The 21,831-nt window shown below is 45.0% G+C and overlaps 1 protein-coding gene across 1 annotated transcript in view; it reads right to left on the reverse strand.

The window, feature by feature from the left end:
* The window catches only part of LOC126187548 (selenoprotein F), a 69,357-nt gene extending 51,514 nt beyond the window's left edge, over positions 1 to 17,843 (reverse strand). The window contains exons 1-2 of the mRNA XM_049928699.1: positions 17,732 to 17,843; positions 16,738 to 16,856 (exon numbers count right to left, since the gene is read on the reverse strand). Of these exons, the coding sequence (XP_049784656.1) occupies positions 16,738 to 16,856; positions 17,732 to 17,779 (167 nt within the window). The 5' untranslated portion in view covers positions 17,780 to 17,843. The remainder of the gene's footprint in view (positions 1 to 16,737; positions 16,857 to 17,731) is intronic.
* Between the last annotated feature and the right edge of the window lie 3,988 nt (positions 17,844 to 21,831).

A 21,831-nucleotide genomic window follows, 5' to 3' on the forward strand; every position in this document is an offset into this window, starting at 1 on the left:
GGGCAGTGTGGAGGGTAAAAATCGTAGGGGGAGACCAAGAGATGAATACACTAAGCAGATTCAGAAGGATGTAGGCTGCAGTAGGTACTGTATCAAACCAGTCTCAGGAATGAAGACCACAACAACAACAACAACAACAACAACATTTGGCCTTCTCCAGCCGTAAATCCACCCAGATGTTGGAAATAACGAAAATGTTGACTCGAACCATATGACATGTTTCCACTGATCAGGTGTCAAGGATTTATGCTCCTGACACCAGGTTTTACACTTCTTTGCGTTGGTTGTCATCCCTCATGGTTTCGGTATAGTAGCTTGTCCGTGAATATTTGCTTTATGGAGTTCTCGGTAGATACGGGGTCTCTAAGATGGCTTTTGAAATCTGCAGTCACTTTAGCCACTATAGTCTTGTGTTTTGGCACAACACGTGTTAGCGTACAGTGATCTCTGTCATTTAGATTTGATTTGCGCCCACTATTACGTTTACACGATAATGTCTTTATGTTTTATGTAGGCTGTCATGTCTGTTGCTTTTGAGACATTCAATAAGTTAGTTGTCTTGGTTACTGATGCTCCAGCTACAGCTAATCAGGCCCCACAATCTGCCCTCTTTGGAACTCTGTTAGGTTTTTCACTGCACGTCAACCTTGGCCTCTGAATGCAAATACGAACTGTGCACTATTCATAAACAACCTGCACTGATGCCGAGTTTGTGCTGAATGTGCACAGTCCAGTGCAACACATGCCTTACCTGCATTGTTCACCGTCAAACATAACCATGCCATTACTACCACTGTTCACATTATTTTGCCTATCCCTGTAGAGGTCAATGTGAAGTATACACTGAATAAAATTATAACAACTAGGCTACAGACGATAAGATCGATGGGGGAATAGCACTGTAATACAATGGGCGGGGAGTCATTTTTTAGTATGCAAAGGTCAAGATTTAGAAAACGCTTGCTCTAACAAGTTAACACAGCATGTTAAAGTTGCTCCATTAATGGTAATGGGCATTAAAAATATTGAGTAAAAGAAAGGACAGGGACAATCAATTTGATGATTCCACAGCTCCACCAGTTGAGGGGGACGAACAGACGCTGCAAAGGATGAAGTCTGTATTCATTTGTATGCACTTGCCACCACTTCTTCATGGTATAAAGTGCTACTTAGTCTTGAGAGATGGCCTCTAGCATGAGTGAATGCACTCTACCAAAGGATCTTACAGTCAACTTTATTCTTACAGCAGGTTCAATACACAGAGGTGACAAATGTCATGGGATAGTGACATGCACATGTACAAATGGTGACAGTATCATATACACAAGGTATAAAAGGGCAGTGCATTGACAGAGGTGTCATTTGTACTCATTTGTACTCATTTTCCGACATGATTATGGCTGCATGACTGGAATTAACACACTGAATGTGGAATGGTAGTTGGAACTAGATGCACATAGACAACACAGTGGCCAACAGCCTTTACTTAACAACTGAGAGCAGTGGTGTTTGCATAGAGCTGTCAGTGCTAACAGACAAGCAACACTGTGAAATAAACACAGAAATCAATGTGGGATGTACGACGAATGTATTAGGATAGTGGGACGAAATTTGGCGTTAATGGGCTGTGGCAGCAGACGACTGATGCGAGTGTCTTTTGTAGCAGTGAGACATCGCCTGCAGCGCCTCTCCTGGGCTTGTGACCATATCGTTTGGATCTTAGATGACAGGAAAACCATGGCCTGGTCAGATGAGTCCTGATTTCAGTTTGTAAGTCAAGAGCTGATGGTAAGATTTGAGTATGGCGCAGAACAAAGCGGTGGACCCAAGTATTCAACAAGAGAACAGGAGAAATGACTTGCCAGGGCACGAGCGGATGTACTCAAGAGCACAATATATGGCCGCCAGCTCTGCAGTGAAAACACTACATCGAACTGGTAAGGAGTGCTGCTCAATATGAACATATGCGAAGCCTACGTGACTATCAGCCATTGAGCCGTCGGTGTAAAACACTTCAGAGCCCTAGAACATATCAAGAATCGAGAGGAAATGACAGCGGAGAGTGGAGGGGTTAACGGAGTCCTTAGGGCCATGAAAAAGGTCCAGACAAAGCTGCGGCCGAATCAGCGTACACCATGGAGGCGTACGTTAACGGACCGCAAGTAGAGAAGGTAAAGGGAAGGACTCCAGTTCGGAGATAAGTGACCGCACGCGAACCGCCATCATTAGCCCCGATCAGGGCCGCCGATGCGAGGGACGGAAAGCCGCGGGTGGGAAAAGGAGACAGTAATTCAGATGCGCAGGGGAACTATGAATGTGTGCTGCATAACTGGCGAGCAATTGCGCACATCTGATCTACAGTGAAGGGACACCAGCCTCCACCAGAACGCTGGTCACCGGACTCCTCGTAAAGGGTCCTGTCGCTAATCAAACCCCACAGTGGTGCACAGGGTCGAGTAAATGCAATGCTGAAGGCACTGCCGAACCATAAACCACACTCCCATAGTCAATTCGGGATTGGACAAGGGCTGTGTAAAGCTGCAGCAGCATAGAGCGACCTGCACCCCAATTGGTGTTGCTCAGGCAACAGATGGCACTGAGATGCTGCCAGCACTTCTGCTTAAGCTGACGAAGATGAGGGAGTCAAGCCAATCGAGCGTCGAAAACCTGTTCTAGGAATTGATATGTCTCCACTACAGTGAGTGGGTCAACATTTAGGTAAAGTGCTGGTTCTGGATGAACATTACACCGACAGAAGTGCATGACCCAAGACTTTGCGGCTCAAAACTGGAAGCCTTGTGGGTGGCTCCCTGGAGGTGCCGCTCAGCAACAACAGTATTGGAGCAGCAGTACGAAATGCAGAAGACATCACCATACAGAGAATGTGAGACGGAGGGCCTGACAGCTGCTGCTAGACCGTTAATGGCCACTAAAAATAGAGAGATACTCAATACAGAGCCCTGCGGGACTCCATTCTGCTGGATATGGATGGAACTATGGGAGTCACCAACTTCAACATATAAAGTACGGAGCAACAGGAAGTTTCGGATAAAAAACGGAAGCAGTCCCCGGAAACCCCACTCATACAATGTGGCAAGGATATGAAGTCACCAAGTCATGTCGTATGCTTCAAGTCAAAAAAGATGGCAATCAGGTGTTGCTGTGTGGAAAAGGCTGTTCTGATGGCAGACTCAATGGACACAAGATTATCAGTGGTAGAGCGACCCTGGCAGAAGCCGCCCTGACATGGAGCCAGCAAGCCATGTGACTCCAGGACCCAACCCAACAACCGACATACCATACGTTCCAGCAGCTTACAAAGAACATTGGTGAGGCTGATGGGCCGATAGCTATCCACATCAAGCGGGTTTTTACCAGGTTTGACAACCGGAATGATGGTGCTCTCTTTCCTGCCATTGCGACTGAAAGACGCCATCGTACCAGATCCAGTTGAAGATGACGAGAAGATGTCGCTTGTAATCAGATGAGAGATGTTTAATAATCTGGCTGTGGATGCAATCAGGCCCAGGAGCTGTATCGGGGCAATGTGCAAAGACACTGAGGAGCTCCCACTCTGTAAATGGGGCTTTATAGGATTCACTCCAGCGTGTAGTAAATGAGAGGATGGAGAGGACGTCCCCTTCCAGCCGACGTTTGATTGTGCGAAAGGCTGGGGGTAATTCTCTGACGCAGAGGCTTGAGCAAAGTGCTCGACAATCGCATTTGTGTCGGTACATAACTCGCCATTTATGGTAACAATGGGAACAGCTGTTGGAGCCTGGTACCCGAAAAGACATTTGATCTTTGCCCAGACTTGGGAAGGTGACATGTGGCACCCAATGGTAGAGACTTATCTCTCCCAATACTCCTCCTTCCGTTGTTTGATGAGGTAGGGAACACCGGCACGGAGCCGTTTAAAGGCTATGAGGTGCTCCAGGGAAGGGTGCTGCTTATGCCACTGTAGAGCTTGCCGACGCTCCTTAATTGCTTCAGTGACTTCCAGCAACTACCAAGGAACTGCTTTACGCCTTGGGCACCCTGAAGAGCAAGGGATTACATTTTCTGCTGCTAGTCACCTGCTCAATCATCACATTGATGTTATTTCAGCGGTGACAGCAGAGGTGAAAGTTCCCCACCCTCCTAGCTCAAAGCCCACCTGGGCAGGCGTCCGTGTGCCTGATGCTGGGGCAGTGACAGGAAGATGGGGAAGTGGTCACTACCACACAGGTCGTCATGTGCTCTGCAGTGGACAGATGGGAGAAGTCCTGGGCTGCAAATTGATAAATCAATCGACAAGTAACTACCATGAGCAACACATGTGTGGCAGCGTCAGTATTTAAGAGGCAGAGGTCGAATTGCGACAGTAAAGTTTCGACACCTCTCCCTCTGCCAGTAAGCATGGTATCACCCCACAAGGGGTTATGGGCATTAAAATCTCCCAGAAGTAGGAAAGGTTTAGGGAGTTGATCAATCAGTGCAGCTAATACATTCAGGGATACTGCACCATCTGGAGGAAGATAAACATTGGAGACAGTTATTTCCAGCATCGTCCTTATTCTGACAGCCATAGTTCAAGAGGGGTTTGAAGGGGCACATGTTCACTACAGACCGAGTTTAGGACAAACGCAAACTCCACCTGACACTATTATAGTCGCTACGGTTCCTGTAACATCCCGTATAGCTGCGGAGGGTAGAGGTCTGCATTGCTGGGAACCAGGTTTCCTGGAGGGCAATGCAGATAGCAGGTGTAAAGCTTAACAGTTGCCGTAGCTCAGCCAGGCGGTGGAAAAAACCGCCGCAATTCCACAACCAAGTCTCTGCCTGAAATGACTGCGGAAAATCACAAGAAACCTAAACCAGTATGTCGGAACACAGAAAAAACTCCATCCTCCTGAATGTAAGGATAGTGTCTTAACTGCACTGCCTTATTCGGCTGGTCCCTATTCTAAGAAGTGTGGGTACAAAATAATGGGATTACTACTGCAAAACGTTTTATTTTAAAAACAAACATCTTCAGTTACTGTTACCCTCAACATACTCCCCTCCTCTATGCCTACAATGCTCCATGCAAATTTTCCATTGATGGAAACAGTGATGGAAGTCATCTTCTGTGGGTGCATTGATAACATGGGCAGTTTTTTCCTTTCACTGCTTCAATGGACTTATTTTGTTCCTTTTAATGCAGAGTTGACCTTGGGTAATAGATAAAAGTCACATGGTGCTAGACCACATGAATAAAGTGGTTGTCTAACACTGGGATGCAGTACATCAGTAGAAACCTCTTAACAGATTTGTGGTGCAACCGGTGCACTGTCTTAATGCAGAACCATAAGTTGTTCTTCCGCAATTAGGGTCTTTTTTTCTTATTTTTTCAGATCATTTTCAGTGATATTCAAAGTGTTTACACAAACATGTTCATGTGTTTCTGTTTGTTCAATCGTGAGAATTTTCGGTACAAGTTTCGTGCATGCTTTTATCATGTTAAATTGGTTATATAATTTGACTTATGCATTCTTTGTCAATTCCTACACTTTCAGCAAGCGATCAAATACTCAAAAGACAGTCAAACCGAATTAAATTACCTACTTTTTCAACAATTTCGTCCATTTATGATGGTAAAGTGGGTCTTAGGCACAAGTCACCTTCAACATCTTCTCAGCCATCTTGGAAGCACTTTAACAACTCACAAACTTGCGTATGTGATAAAGTCTTCACCATACACTCCTTTTAGTAAAAGATAGCCTTCAGTAGCAGGATTTCCAAGTTTTACTTGACACTTCATAATAATTCATTGCTCCATTATTAGGCTTATCTTTTTCCAGCACTACAAAACAACAGCTCTTACACACGAAGGCCACAGCCACAATGATTGTAGCCACAACTTGCAAAATGTTCTTTTGTTCATACAAAATTTGCATAAGGTAAGTTGTAATATGAAAAATTGTTTTGCACTATTTCTTCCCATTGCTCTAGGCTGTTATTGCACACGCTATGGACACTCGCTGGTGACTCCAAGACCACAAATTTTATGTAGTCTCGTTGTCTCTGTAGAGGTGGACCATAGAAGCAAGAGGAGGATGTTGTTTGGTGGCCCATATCAACTTTCTACAACACAGGCTGTATGCATACATTAACTGTGTTCTTTATTCATAAGAACGCAAAGTTTACTTAACTCAGGATATTTGTTGTGGTACAAGCTCTTCTGTATAGTCCACATTAGCTTCACTGCTGGTGAAGTACAAAGTCCGTTATGTATACATTTTTTGGTTGCTACGTGCTGCCTGTCTCTTGTGTTAGCGGCAGAACTAACTGCTATTGTGATTCCCACTGGGCTGCGACTAATGACACTGGGACTTCCTTGGTGTGACAGTCTCAGACTCTCCCTCCGGTCCACGGAGACCGTCTTAAGTACTGATAGCCAAGAGGGCACTGGCAGCGAGTTTCATGCTAGTCTGTTGTTGGCCTCTTTCAATCTCCTCGCAACCTCTTTGCCACATGGTGTGCTGAAGCCAGCTTATTCCAGCACAACGAACATGCTGCTATGCCCTATGCACTCCTTCAGTCTGTCCAGAAAACTGACTCCTAGGCCAAAAAAATGCTGTCATGCATGCCTCCTATAATGTGACAAGGGTTTGTAGCTATACCCTTTCATTACTCACCACTACTCTGAACCCTCTACGTAGGATCTAATTTTGTAGTACGCATTAGTTATGAAGAATGTTTATATTGTGTGGAATCCGATTTCCTGAACTATAAAAGTCAATGAGTACTGCGAGAGCAAGTATCAGCTCAGTTCAGCAAGATGCTAAAGATAGCCACCAAAACGGTATTTGGTTATGACTGTGTCCAATGGCAGTGTGAAAAGAATAGATCACGTAATCACAGTTCTGTTTGGGCTATTGCCACCAGTTGGTTGTCACCTAATTGCCTGATATCGATAATGGTAGAGGGGGGACCCAAGGTAGTTGGGGATACTGAGTCCACCTTTGCCCTTTTTTTTTCCTTTCCTCCTCTTTTGAGATTTAGATTCAGTAGGAGTGTCCAGGCAAGAGTCTGGTACAGATGAGTAGTTGGTTGTTCTGTAGCCAAATGTCTGCAGGTTGTGGTGTACGAAAGTCTTTATTATGAGTCCCTAATACACATGAAGCAAGAGGAGGGTAAAGGAGGAGGACGGGGAGGGAAGCAGGAGTCCCTTCCCTTACACGGATGGATGAACTAAGGTGGCCACAAGGGCCCTGGAAAAAACAGGAGAGGGAATATTCCTCCTCATTGCAGATGATCCGTCACATTAGAGTTGTGAGCTTATACCATCTGGATATGTAAAGGCAATTTTACTTTTTCCCTTCTTCCAGATATGTTAAATTATCAAAGACCTTGAACTCTTGTATCTTACATTCCCTGCTATAAATGTAACCGGTTGGTGAACAGGGACTGAGGGTGGAGGTGGGGGGAAGGATGGGGGTTAAGAAGTGAGCCACAATTGGTGCAATAAGGCATAGCACACAAGGGACATCATCATGTACTAGATGTACACAATCTCCATAGATAGGTTAATTTGACAGACTAGATGACATGTGGATGCACTTCAGATATTCTGAAACATCTCACATCACACTGATTATTTATAATCTTAACTTTACTCAGTAATAAGTCACCTTCAATACTCAAGATACACGGTCTTTTTTTTTTTTTTTTTTTTTTTTTTGTGGTTTTAGGGCGCACAACTTCAATGGTCATTAGCGCCCTGACTACTCTAAAAATGCACCGCGAGCCACAAGTTGACAACAACAACTAAAAGGAAAAACACAATAAAAGACAGACCGACAGGCATAGGATTAAAAAATTTCATCAAATGTCCTTAGCAAGGTGTGTCAAATTGATAAAACAAAGAACACGAGCAGCTGCTCGTGGGTCATCCGCTAAAACGGCATCGAAAGTAATAGGCAGGTTAAGATCGAGGCGCAGTTGGTTAAGATCGGGACAGGACATTAAAATGTGTCTAATCGTCAGCAAGTGCCCACATGGGCAGAACGGCGCCGGCGCAGCCGTCAGCAGATGGCGATGGCTGAACCGGCAGTGTCCAATCCTTAACCTTGCTAAAACGACCTCCTCCCGCCGAGAAGGGCGTGAGGAGGACGTCCAAGCCACGGGAAGAGGTTTTAAGGCCCGAAGCTTGTTGTCGGTAAGTGCAGCCCAATCGGCATGCCACAGCGACACAACGCGCCGACAAATGACCCTGCTAAGATCGGACGAAGGGACACAACAAGAAGCTGTCCGAGGCTGGAGGACCGCAGCCTTGGCCGCGGCATCTGCAGCTTCGTTCCCAGGGATACCGACATGGCCGGGAACCCACATAAAGCTAACCGGCGGACCGACGTCCACCAGCCGCTGAAGGGAGCGTTGGATCCGGTGTACGAAAGGGTGAACCGGGTACGGATCACTGAGGCTCTGGATGGCGCTCAGGGAATCTGAGCAGATGACATAAGCAGAATGTCGGTGGCGGCAGATGTAAAGAACAGCCTGGTAGAGGGCAAAGAGCTCAGCTGTGAAGACCGAACAATGGTCATGGAGCCGGTATTGGAAACTTTGTGCCCCGACTATAAAGGAACACCCAACCCCGTCATTGGTCTTAGAGCCATCTGTATAAATGAAAGTCATGGTGATGAACTTCGAACGAAGTTCCAAAAAACGGGAGTGGTAGACCGAACTGGGGGTGACCTCTTTTGGGAGCGAGCTGAGGTCAAGGTGAACGCGGACCTGAGCCTGGAGCCAAGGTGGCGTGTGGCTCTCGCCCACTCGAAAGGTTGCAGGGAGTGAAAAATGAAGGTGTTGAAGGAGGCGACGAAAGCGAACTCCAGGGGGTAGCAGGGCAGAGACATATAACCCGTATTGACGGTCGAGAGAGTCGTCAAAAAAGGAACGATAAGACGGATGGTCGGGCATTGACAGTAGCCGACAGGCATACCGACAAAGCAGTATATCGCGCCGGTAAGTGAGCGGCAATTCGCCAGCGTCAGCATGAAGACTCTCTACGGGACTGGTATAAAATGCTCCGATCGCAAGTCGTAAACCCCGATGTTGTATGGAGTTGAGGCGGCGTAAGATGGATGGCCGTGCAGAGGAGTATACAAAGCTCCCATAATCCAGCTTGGAGCGGACGATCGACCGATATAGACGAAGTAGGACGGTTCGATCCGCTCCCCACGACATACCACTGAGAACACGGAGGACATTTAAAGAACGGGTACAACGGGCGGCCAAATATGACACATGTGGAGACCAGCTAAGTTTCCTGTCAAAGGTAAGGCCTAAAAATTTGGTTGTCTCCACAATTGGGAGAGCAACGGGACCGAGTCGTAAGGACGGTGGGAGAAACTCTTTGTAGCGCCAGAAGTTAATACAGACCGTCTTCTCGGCAGAAAAACGGAAGCCATTGGCGACACTCCAGGAGTAAAGACGGTCAAGAGAACGCTGAAGACAGCGCTCCAGGACACGTGTACGCTGCGCGCTGCAATAGATGGTAAAATCGTCCACAAAAAGGGAGCCTGATACATCAGCTGGGAGGCAATCCATTATTGGATTGATCGCGATGGCGAACAGAGCGACGCTCAAAACTGAGCCCTGTGGCACCCCATTCTCCTGGCGAAAGGTGTCGGACAGGACAGAACCCACACGTACCCTGAACTGTCGATCCATTAAAAAGGAACGAATAAAAAGAGGGAGGCGACCGCGAAGGCCCCATGTATGCATGGTGCGGAGAATGCCCGCCCTCCAACAGGTGTCGTAAGCCTTCTCCAAATCAAAGAACACAGCCGCGGTCGGGCGCTTCCGCAAGAAGTTATTCATAATGAAGGTCGACAAGGTAACCAGATGGTCAACAGCAGAGCGGCGCCTACGAAATCCACATTGTACATTTGTAAGTAGGCGTCGAGACTCAAGCAGCCAAACCAATCGAGAGTTAACCATTCGCTCCATCACTTTACAGACACAGCTGGTAAGTGAGATAGGTCGATAACTGGAAGGCAAGTGCTTGTCCTTCCCCGGCTTAGGAATCGGGACAACAATAGACTCGCGCCAGCATGCGGGAACATGTCCCTCAATCCAGATGCGATTGTATGTACGAAGAAGAAAACCTTTACCCGCAGGAGAAAGGTTCTTCAGCATCTGAATATGAATAGAATCAGGCCCTGGAGCGGAGGACCGTGACCGGCCAAGTGCGGTTTCGAGTTCCCGCATGGTGAATGGGGCATTATAACTTTCACAATTCGAGGAGCAAAAGTCAGGTGGCCTAGCCTCCTCTGCCTGTTTGCGGGGGAGGAAGGCAGGGTGGTAATGAGCGGAGCTCGAAACCTCGGCGAAAAAGCGGCCGAAGGCATTGGAGACAGCCTCAGGGGCCACAAGGACTTCATTCGCGACCTTCAAGCCAGAAACTGGGGAGTGGACCTTAGTGCCAGATAGCCGGCGCAGGCTACCCCAGACAACAGAAGAAGGAGTAAAACTGTTGAAGGTGCTTGTGAAAGCAGCCCAGCTGGCTTTCTTGCTTTCGTTAATAATACGACGACACTGAGCACGTAATCGTTTATAATTAATACAATTCGCCACTGTAGGGTGGCGTTTAAAGGTGCGTAAAGCACGTCGACGAGCACGTAAAGCGTCTCTACATGCTGCAGTCCACCAGGGGACCGGTACACGACGTGGAGAAGAAGTAGGGTGAGGGATGGAATATTCAGCAGCAGCGAGAATGACTTCCGTGAGGTGTGCGACCTGACGATCGCAGCTTGTGAAGGTTTGATCCTGAAAGGTCGCCCTGGAAGAAAAGAGCCCCCAGTCTGCCTTGGAGATGGTCCAACTAGAGGAGCACGGAGAGGGAGTATGCTGCAGGAGATGGATAACACACGGGAAGTGGTCGCTCGAATATGTATCAGCAAGTGCATACCACTCAAACCGGCGTGCAAGTTGGGGAGTACATATAGAGAGGTCTAAATGGGAATAGGTATGAGATGTGTCCGAAAGAAAAGTAGGGGCGCCAGTATTAAGGCAGACAAGATTGAGCTGGTTGAAAAGGTCTGCTAACAAGGAGCCCCTCGGGCAGGAGGCTGGAGAACCCCAAAGGGGATGGTGGGCATTGAAGTCTCCAGTTAACAAAAACGGTGCAGGTAGCTGAGCAATAAGTTGCATCATGTCTGCCCTGGTAACGGCAGATGACGATGGAGTGTAAACGGTACAAAAGGAAAACGTAAAAGTGGGGAGAGTAATGCGGATGGCAACTGCCTGCAGGCCGGTGTGCAACGTGATGGGATCGTAGTAAATATCATCCCGGACCAGCAACATAACCCCTCCATGAGCTGGGATACCTACCATAGGGGGTAGGTCAAAACGCACAGAGGTGTAGTGTGCCAAGGCAATTTGATCGCATGGGCGTAGCTTCGTTTCCTGGAGGGCTACGACGAGCGGACGATGCAAGCGGAGCAGCAACTTCAAGTCCTCTCGGTTGGAGCGAATGCTGCGAATATTCCAGTGAATAAGTGCCATCGTAAGAAAAGGAAGATGAGAGAAGGGGTCACCTCGAAGGCCGCTTAGGGCCTGGCTTCGAGCGAGCACTGCCGCCGCTATCAGTAGGCGGACAGTCATCGTCCATGGGGTCTATAGGGTCATCGGCCATCTCGGGAGGATGGCCGGGAGGGGGAGCTTCCTCCGCCGGTGAACGGCCAGATGTACGGCTACTGGCGGTGCGGCCAGGCGAAACGGATGACGGCCTGGGGCGGCAACCGCTGGGTGGCGCAGGAGAAGAGATGCGCCGTGGCGGGGAAGGAGAACTGTGCTTCCTATGCGCCTTTTTGGAAGGACGTTTGGTGGAAGTATCGGTCGAAGGCTGGGAGGTCGAGGGACGGAGGAAGTCTGCACGGGATGGTTCCTTCTTGAAGGACCGTGCATCTGACTTCGGTGTCTTCGACTTAGCAGAAGCTGAGGAAGTGGCTGGTGTCTGTGGTGTGATGGGAGGAAGAGGAGACGTCGACCGCGCGATCTTAGCACTGGCCGAACGGACGACCGTGGTGCTGAAGGTCAGATCGCATGTCTGGGTTGCGACCTCCCGGGTAGTCCGAGGAGAGGCGAGGACAGTACTATATTTCCCCGCTGGGAGCAGCGTGGGCTTCCTACTAGCCAATAGCTTGCGAGCAGCCGAGGTTGACACTTTCTCTTTGACACGAATTTCTTGGATGCAACGTTCGTCCTTATAGACAGGACAGTCGCGGGAGGATGCGGCATGGTCACCCTGACAGTTCACACAATGAGGAGACGGAGGTGGACAGTCACCCTCATGGGCATCCCTGCCACAAGTGACACATTTAGCCGCATTGGAACAAGACTGTCGAGTGTGATTGAAACGCTGACACTGGTAGCAGCGCGTAGGTGTCGGGACATAGGGGCGAACAGAAATAACCTCGTAGCCCGCCTTGATGCGCGATGGCAGCTTAACACTATCGAAGGTCAAGAAGAGTGTCCGGGTCGGTACAAGGTCGTTGTTGACCTTTTTCATGACCCGATGGACAGCCGTCACGCCCTGCTCAGCGAGGAAAGATTGAAGCTCCTCGTCAGTCAATCCGTCGAGGGAGCTAGTATACACTACACCACGAGACGAATTCAAAGTTCGGTGGGCCTCCACCCGGACAGGGAACGTGTACAGGAGGGTGGCCCGAAGCAGTTTTTGTGCCTGAAAGGCATTCTCAGTTTCTAGTAATAAGGTGCCGTTACGCAACCTGGTACAAGATTTGACAGATCCGGCTATGGCATCAACGCCCTTCTGAATAACAAAAGGGTTGACAGAGGAAAAATCCTTTCCGTCCTCAGTGCGAGAAACTACGAGGAACTGTGGGGCAGGCGGTAGTACTTTTGTCACTGTTGGCTGGTCACGTTTCCGTTTTTGGGTCGAAGTCGAAAGCGATGGAGTAGAATCCATTGCGGAGGAAGCCCCCATGATTGCCAGCGTCTCCGATGGCGCGCTCCTTCCTTGTGGGGACCCTCTCAGAGGGCACTCCCGCCTTAGGTGAATGTTTACACCTCAGGTCACACCTCCCGAGAAACAGACGGAGGGACCAATCGGCATGGTCAGAAGGTATCAGCTCAGGCAATCACCCCTCCCCGGGCCTGGCCTTTACCAGGGGGTACGCGCGTGCCTTACATGTCTACCCAGGGCGGGGACTTACGCGTTACCCCGTCACCGGCTACGCGTGCGAACGCGTGGGTCGGCCTTCAGACACGCACAGGGAGGAAGGAAGAAGAGGAAAAAGAAGAGAGAGAGGGAGAAAGAGGACAGACTGTCTCAAACGCCGAGGCGGAGACCAGAGAAGGCAAGGAGAAGAAGGCAATGAGAAGGCAAGGAGAAAAAGGCAATGAGAAGGCAAGGAGAAAAAGGCAATGAGAAGGCAAGGAGAAAAAGGCAATGAGAAGGCAAGGAGAAAAAGGCAATGAGAAGGCAAGGAGAAAAAGGCAATGAGAAGGCAAGGAGAAAAAGGCAATGAGAAGGCAAGGAGAAAAAGGCTATGAGAAGGCAAGGAGAAGTCAAGGGAAAGAGTAAGGAAGACAGTGAGGTGGAGAAGAGCAAAGAAAGGGACCAACAAAAGGAAGGAAGAAACGAGAAGTTTAAAACCAAAAGGACCACGATTATAGGTCGTGAAGATCGTCCGTCTCCGGACGCAGGCGCTAACTACCCCCGTGAGGGGGATGGACTCCTTTTAGTCGCCTCTTACGACAGGCAGGAATACCTCGGGCCTATTCTAATCCCCGGACCCGCAGGGGGGAGATACACGGTCTGGTGTCTACTCCATTATCTTCAAGTCCTTGTTGGACACAACAAAACATACACCAGGTCTTTCAAAATTTACATCCATTCAAGTTAAAGGTTTCATGGAAGGTTACACATTTAACCATATTTTTGTGTGAGTGTGTTTTGTGGGAGGTAGGGTGAAGAGTATGTGTGACTGGGATCTGGGATGTTGCCAAGTTTGCTGCAGCTGAACAGTGGCCATGACTGGGGGGAGGGGGGGGGGGACTATTCTAATCAGTATGTTTCACATTTTGTTTACTGAAGTGTCACTGCCACTCTTGTTTTCTATTTCATCAATAAAAAAATTATTGCTTATTATCTGAGAATGATCCATTATCAGTCCTGATGTAGACCAGGAATTAAGATATGTATCTCTCTGTCTTGTCCCCCCCCTGCCTCCCCCCCCCCTCCCCCATCTGACACAGTTTTCCATTTCATTTCAATTTGTATTTAAAAAAGGTAAAACAATGGAGTTAAACCCTTCTGCAATAAACTAAGCCAGCTCCTATGATGAGACTGCTGTGCAATTCTCTCTGTGAAATTACTCTGGAATGGTGTCACCAACTGACCACAGAAGGCACTCTGCATAGGCACTGACCTGTGTAAGTAACAGTGACCTGGCGCTGCAGTCATCGTCCAGATTACCAGTGTCCCAAATATTACACACACACACACACACATTCCTGGACATTCATAGGGAGGGTAACACTGTGGACACCAAAACTATGTCCCTGTGCAATAAGGAAGCTATCACGTAAGTGTACATGATGACCTCCCACTTCAATTGACTACCACACTAAGTATTGTACGACATTCACCATGCACCGCAAACCACTGAAAATTTTTGAAGATAAAAGTGGAGGTCAAACCAGACAATGGTGGCCATCTGTAAATATACTGAAACAGATGTAGGATTTAATGAAAAAAGAACTATTGAGCAACTGCAACAAGAAACCAGAGATATGGTTGAGTTGACAGGGCATTCGCTAGAGGTTAACTCAAAGGAAAATACAGAATGTAACTCTTCCAGAGAAAAGATGAATGCCACAATGGCTCGTGGACTCAAGCTTTCCACACATGTTCTCACAAGAGTTGAGCGCCATGGGGACTGGGGATGAGAGGAATCATCCACTTATTTAACAGTAATAAATAGGAATAAAATAATTAGATTATGATTGTGAGTTGCTACATAGGTATGCACGGGGAACGGGGAAAAAGGTACAAAACTATCATTAAAACTAAGGATAACAATGATAAGATTTTCTGACATATTGCTACCCTCTGTGAAACTGTACATGCCACACTGAATGGAATGAACAGTCTACTGTGCACATGATTATAAGAAATGAGAGTCACGTAAAACTTGATCCTAAAACTGGGAAACACATACTACAAAAAAATTAAGCAATTCTGCCATCTCTGAAGGAAAAATACCACATTATATATACAATTCACACACATACATCTTGCAGGTATCTGTTTAAATGTGGAATATTAACTAGTCTCACAATACATTTATTCTATTATAAGATTTCTTGTCGACAATCCACTGCAAGTTTTGGGGGTACAAAAAGAGAGATATTCACATATACTACACTGGGAAGAATATTAATCTTTACTTCCATCTAGTGAACTTACTTACCTAGTTTGGCAGAGAAAAAGAGTTAAATATATCACTATAAAACTCTGCAAGCCGCCCATGAAAATAAAACATCGGACAGACAGCAGAAGTATTTTCACATGTAGACTAAAGTAGTTTTTCCTTAAAATCTCCATCTTTATAACAGACAAATTACTGAATAGAGGTAAATAGTCAATTATAAATATGTTGTGCAATCTTTCGATCAATTCATTCATGCTACACAACAACATGTACTGCACGATCTTTTTTTGGGAGAATTCTAAGAATGAGAGGTTCACCTGTAAAGGAGACCACATATAAGATGATTGTGTGACCTATTCTTGAGTACTGCCTGAGTGTTTGGGATCCGCACCAGGTCAAATTAAAGGAAAACGTCTAAGTAATTCGGAGGTGGGCCGCTAAATTTGTTACTGGTAAGTTCGAACAACTTGTTACAGAGATGCTTCAGGAAGTCAGATGGGAATCCCTGGAGGGAAGGTGATATTCTTTTTGAGAAACATTACTGACAAAGTTTAGAGAACTGGCATCTGAAGCTGACTGTCAAATGATTCTACTGCCATCAACATACATTGCACCTAAGGGCCATGAAGATAAGAGATGAGAAATTAGGATTCATAAGGAGGCATACAGCCAGTCATTTTTCCATTGTTCTATTTGCGAGTGGAACAGGAAAGGAAATGACAAGTAGTGGCACGGTGTATCCGCTGCCATGCACTGTAGCATGGCTTGCAGAATGTCTATGTAGAAATAGAATTAAGTAATCTGATCTGTACAAGTGGGTACTCGCCCCTGCTACACTGTCTCCATTCCCAGAATGCCTGACTCTGTTTTCATAATTCCTCAGCCCACAGTACCTGTTAATTCCTCACCATCTACCTCTACCTACTGACTGGCACTAACCTGAAACTCCTGCGTTTGTTTTCAGTTCCACCCTGGCTTACTCAACTCTTACCCTCGACCTTTTACCTGACCCTGTACTATTTTCAATCAGCCATCACATTCTCACATATTCTTCACACACCTGAGCCAACATCACCACTTGCCATAGTCAGGCTGTAAAATCAAAAGTGTGTTTTTAGTGCAGTGCTAGTAAATATTGCCATAGAGATGTGATATGAGCTGAAAAGTGTTACTTCACAAATTTTATAATAGTTGCAGCCCTAAACCATTACCATGACAGAGGGGCAAATTTATGTTACTTTACCATCCAACAAATTTCGCTAAAGACACAAAATGTTGTGAATTTCTCAATATTTCAAAAATTACCTACTTGATAAGATCCAGATCGAAAGATTTCAGCTGGTCACATGACGAACACAGCAAATTGGCTTTGTTGAAGCCCAACGCCCAGCAATCCTCAGTCGTGTATTCCGCCAAAGAACAGACAACCTTGGTATAGGAAAATAAGTGCAATTGGTCACTACACAATAAAGTTACATTGAACAAAACGCTAAACTAATGTCATGCACTTCAGTGTGAAGATAGGAAATGACATTAATTTTGACTGAAAAAATAATTATTCAAAATAGTTTTCAGGCTCATTGTAATGTTATGCATCTTTTAATTATTGCACTAAACGTTCTTCCATAACCACAGAACAGGTTGAAGACCGAACTTGCCTTTACCAAGCAAGAATAAAGAAAAAAATTCAAAACACCACTTCCTCCCAGGAAATAAAACTGTACAATAAGTAACCCCTTTTGCATAATGAGATTACCGAAGTAAATTTATTTAAAATGAGTGCTTTAAACAACAAGCTATGTACAATGAAAGATAACTTATATAACATGCAGATAGGGAGTGGTAAAAAGTAACACGTAAGCAATAATGAATTGTCCTTTCACAACCCACTTTTACATTATAATTGTTTTTGATTTTTGGAAACCATTACGCCAGAACTCTATATGGTGTAATACCAACATTTTATCCTCTTTCCGAGCTCAACATCTCATGTCACTCGTTTTTTCACGCATGCCTGTGGGGAGTTCGCGTGTAAACCAAACATTGTAGCGTCCTGCTGTGTGTGTGTTATATGAATTGTATCGAATTGCGGGAGGGTAACATTCGCTTTTTAGATTATGAAATTTCTTTGAATGAATGTGTAATCAAAATCGTGTTGTATTCTGTGTGCAAAGTCTTGCTGTTAATAATAACCTGGTCGTGAGGTTAGAATCATTCAGCCGATTTTCGTTCTTAAGCTTTGAAATGTCAAATATCCTTGTCAACATGATCTATGAATGAATAAAATTAAATTAAAAACTCACCAAATTTGTGAAGAGATAAAAAGCAAATGCTCCTAAAATAAACTGCATCTTGAAGCAATGTAACACTCTTCCCTCTATTACCACTCTTTCATCCACACTATACCGACACTGACGTACCCAAAGACCTTGTAAAAAATAACTAGACTCACTGATGGCGCTGCAGTCGCGGGATAATTTGAACCTTCGGCTGGACGCCATTATAGTGGTTGTAGTCTGATGTGTTGGTGATGATGTTTGGTTTGTGGGGCGCTCAACTGCGTGGTTATCAGCGCCCGTACAATTATCCAATCTTTGCTCAGTCCAATTTCGCCACTTTCCTGGATGATGATGAAATGATGAGGACAACACAAACACCCAGTCATCTCGAGGCAGGTGAAAATCCCTGACCCCGCCGGGAATCGAACCCGGGAGCCCGTGCTCGGGAAGCGAGAACGCTACCGCGAGACCACGAGCGGCGGACTGTCGTCGTAGTCTGATGTGTTGTGTAGTACTGTTGTTTATGAAGACCCTGATTCAACGTTGTATATTTGTTGGGGCGTACATACAGTATTTGTTACTCGTAATTTTACGGTCTGTACGTTCCAATCAAAAGAAGTACAATGGTCAAGAGTTGTGCAGCGATTAATTGTACAAATAAATTCGAGAAAGGAACGAATATTACATTTCACAGGTATGTGGATATTTTAAGTTGTTTTGTATGTCAGTGCACTTGCTTAGTAAATGTTTTTGTAACACGGTATTAGCATAATGTCTGTGCATATATTTGCAGGTTTCCTTTCTCAAAACCACAGCTGTTACAAAAATGGTTACACGCTGTCAGGAGGCAAGATTTCCGACCGACAGAATACCATTTTATATGTTCCGATCATTTTGAAGAAAGTTGTTTCCTTGAAAATTATGTAAATCGCAGAAAGCTGAAAGATGATGCTGTTCCATCCATCTTTCGTTTTCCAGACCATATACAGCAGAAGATAATTTTTTTTTTCTGAACCACATTTTATTTTAACTATAAAAGTTGAGTTGCAAGCAACACGAAATTTGAGTTAGCAGGCTTTTTATCGTTATAAAATGCAACTGAATGTGTGTAATTGTAATCTGATTTCACAACTTCTCTCGATGGAACAGTTGTTGAGTTTTATTTATTATATGAAAAAACCACACATATAAACTAAAGTGTACATCTTCGAAAGTAAATATTGCGACTAATGCGATACTGGATGCCTGCCTGAAGTCTTGTTTCTTGTAGCTGGCTGATCGGTAGTGTTTTCATGGTCTAGGTTAGGTTGAAACTTGATAATTTGGTCGTGAGTTGCCAAAGCACTACGCCATATATAACGCACTTTTCGTCATAAAATCTAAAGCAAGGTAGGGTCAGAAAATATCTATTAACATAGTGGGCAAATCTTCGAGTATTTTGATGCATTTTGCGTACATCTATCGTAAATGAACTACGAAAAATGCTAGGGGTCCAGTGCATAACTTTTAACTACGGCAGATCCCATGTACTACGTAACATAATTTCATAAACAGTGACTAGTTGCTGTTTGTTCATAAATTAAAAACTATATTGTAGTAACGTATTTAAATGAGGCATTATGTTTGTGACCTAACTCTAGGGAAGGCATTTTATAACCAAAAGCGATGTATAAACATTCGAAATCCGCGCGTCAGTTTACCACTCTAATGGCCGCCGGCCAGCTATTCAATTTGTCCGCTCTTCCAAGTCGACCACTCGTGCGGTTGTGGGGGCCTGGACGTACCACAGAACAACAAGACGTCTCGCACAGACACACCAGTCCACGCGTAACAATCTCCTCCGCCAAACTCCTTGGTCTGCCTGCGCAAATTGCGCACAACCACGGAGAGAGAACTTCGGTGTCAATCATATGAAGTCCACACGATTCCTCTTTCGTCGTGCACAATCGCAGATGCACGGGAATAAAACGGAAAGAACCCATGCACGCACGGGCCTTCTCGTGTCCTCATATTGACTCATTGTGCAAGCAGTCTGCTATGATTCCGTTCCTTGTTTGGGAACTTCTGTTGCATTTCTTTTGATAAAAAGGCGACAGAAACAGAAAACACAAAATCTACTACAGGTAGAGAAGAAATAATAGAATATGAAAAATACGAAGTGATGACATCATTTTATCTTCTAATTTTAAAGGAGGCCACAACGAGATTTAATTTTTTTGCTTGGGAAACTGCAGCTCTAGGCCTGTCAATAAAATATCGTTAGCTAGTAAATGGCTACTTTTACACCAGTTTGTGATATTTATTCCTCATTTCAAAACAAAGCATTTCATGATTATTCCTGAAACTTACAAGTATTGAAGGGAGGCTCTTAAGGCCAATTCACACTGGCCGTCACGTCACGCCACATCCAGTTCTGTCAAAAGATTCTGCAATGCATTTCAAATGGCGGCATCCACAGTGGCCATCCCATCCCGTCACGTCACGTCACATCACGGCACCGTCAGGGTATCTTGGGAAGAAAGTTTTGCCGGTTGATGTCATCCATCTCGACACACGACCATGTATTAATGCAAATCTCCGGATTTCGTTTCGTTGTGGTTTTTATGGTTAATATCAATTGTTTTTGTTCGTTATTTGTTATAAATCGATTCATTTCGTTGTTTCCTTTGTTAAAATTTATAATAAATTACGAAAGAGTAATTGTAGCAGTGAGGCAGCAGTCTAAATTGTACAACATGAGCGCACTAAATTACTTGCCCTCTAATACATTTATAAAAAAAAAACAACTTGCAGTGTTTAACAAATGTTTCAGTCTATCTCTCTATGAAACAGTACAAATTCCTGACAAAAAAAAATCACCTATCAATCAAATTGGTTCTACCCACAATACATTTTTCACATCAAGTTGCAGTCATACTGCAAGGCATTTCATGCCAAAATATTAAATACCATACCAGTATATATGAAAATCCACTTTATAAATCTAGTAGCTGGCAAGTAATTTAGTATGCTCATGTCCTACAATTCACATTGCTGCCTCACTGCTTCAATTAATCTTACATCATTTATTATGAATTTAAGTAAAAGAAATAATGAAACAAGAAACAGTTTGTGACAACAAACTGATATTAACCACGAAGCCCACAACGAAATGAAATATGTAGAGCTGCGCTTGGCCATGTATCAGGAGGAAATGAGCTTAGGGGTTACATGTTCAACGATGGACAGATGACACCAGCCAACAAAACTTTCTTCCTGAGAAACCTTGACAGCGCCGTGACATGATGTGATGGGATGGACAGTGTGGATGCTACCATTTTAAATGTACTGCAGAATGTTTTGACAGAATGGGACATGACGTGATGTGATGGCCAGTGATAATTGTTCTATGAGATTAATACCTTTGATAACAAAATCAAAACAATTTGGAATATTATTACAAGGGAGGCAGGGCAACCAAGAGTACAGGATGAATGCATTACCATCAAAGCGAATGGAAACTTAACAAACAACAAGCCATAAGTCGAAAACATTTTGAATAATCATTTTTTAAATGTTGTAGAGAAAATAGGATCTAAATGTTCATTGGAAGAAGCAAGGAAGTTAATGGAAGAGGCCTTACTCACACCATCTGATACAACTGAAATTCCACCCACCCCTCCTTTTGAAATTAGGAAGATAATAATAAACTCTCTCAAGAATAAAAGCTCACATGCAATTGATGGCATTTCCAGCAGGATAATAAAAGCTTGTTCCCTAGAGATAAGTGGGATTCTTAGCCACATATGTAATAGCTATCTGAAGCAGGGTATTTTCCCAGATAGTCTGAAGTATGCCATTGTTAAGCCACTGCATAAAAAAGGGGATACGTCTGATGTCAACAATTACCGCCCAATCTCTCTTCTGACTGCCTCATCCAAAATTCTTGAAAAATCAATGTATTGTAGAGTAGCTACACACCTTTGTAAAAATAAAGTTTTAACAAAATGCCAGTTTGGTTTCCAGCAAGGTTTTTTCAAAGGAAAATGCTATATTTACTGTCACCAATGAAATATTAAATGCTCTGAGTAACTGGAAGTCAGCTGTTGGCATTTTTTATGATCTCTCAAAGTCTTATGATTGTG

Source organism: Schistocerca cancellata, chromosome 5 (assembly GCF_023864275.1).
Source record: "Schistocerca cancellata isolate TAMUIC-IGC-003103 chromosome 5, iqSchCanc2.1, whole genome shotgun sequence".
NCBI classification, from domain to species: domain Eukaryota; kingdom Metazoa; phylum Arthropoda; class Insecta; order Orthoptera; family Acrididae; genus Schistocerca; species Schistocerca cancellata.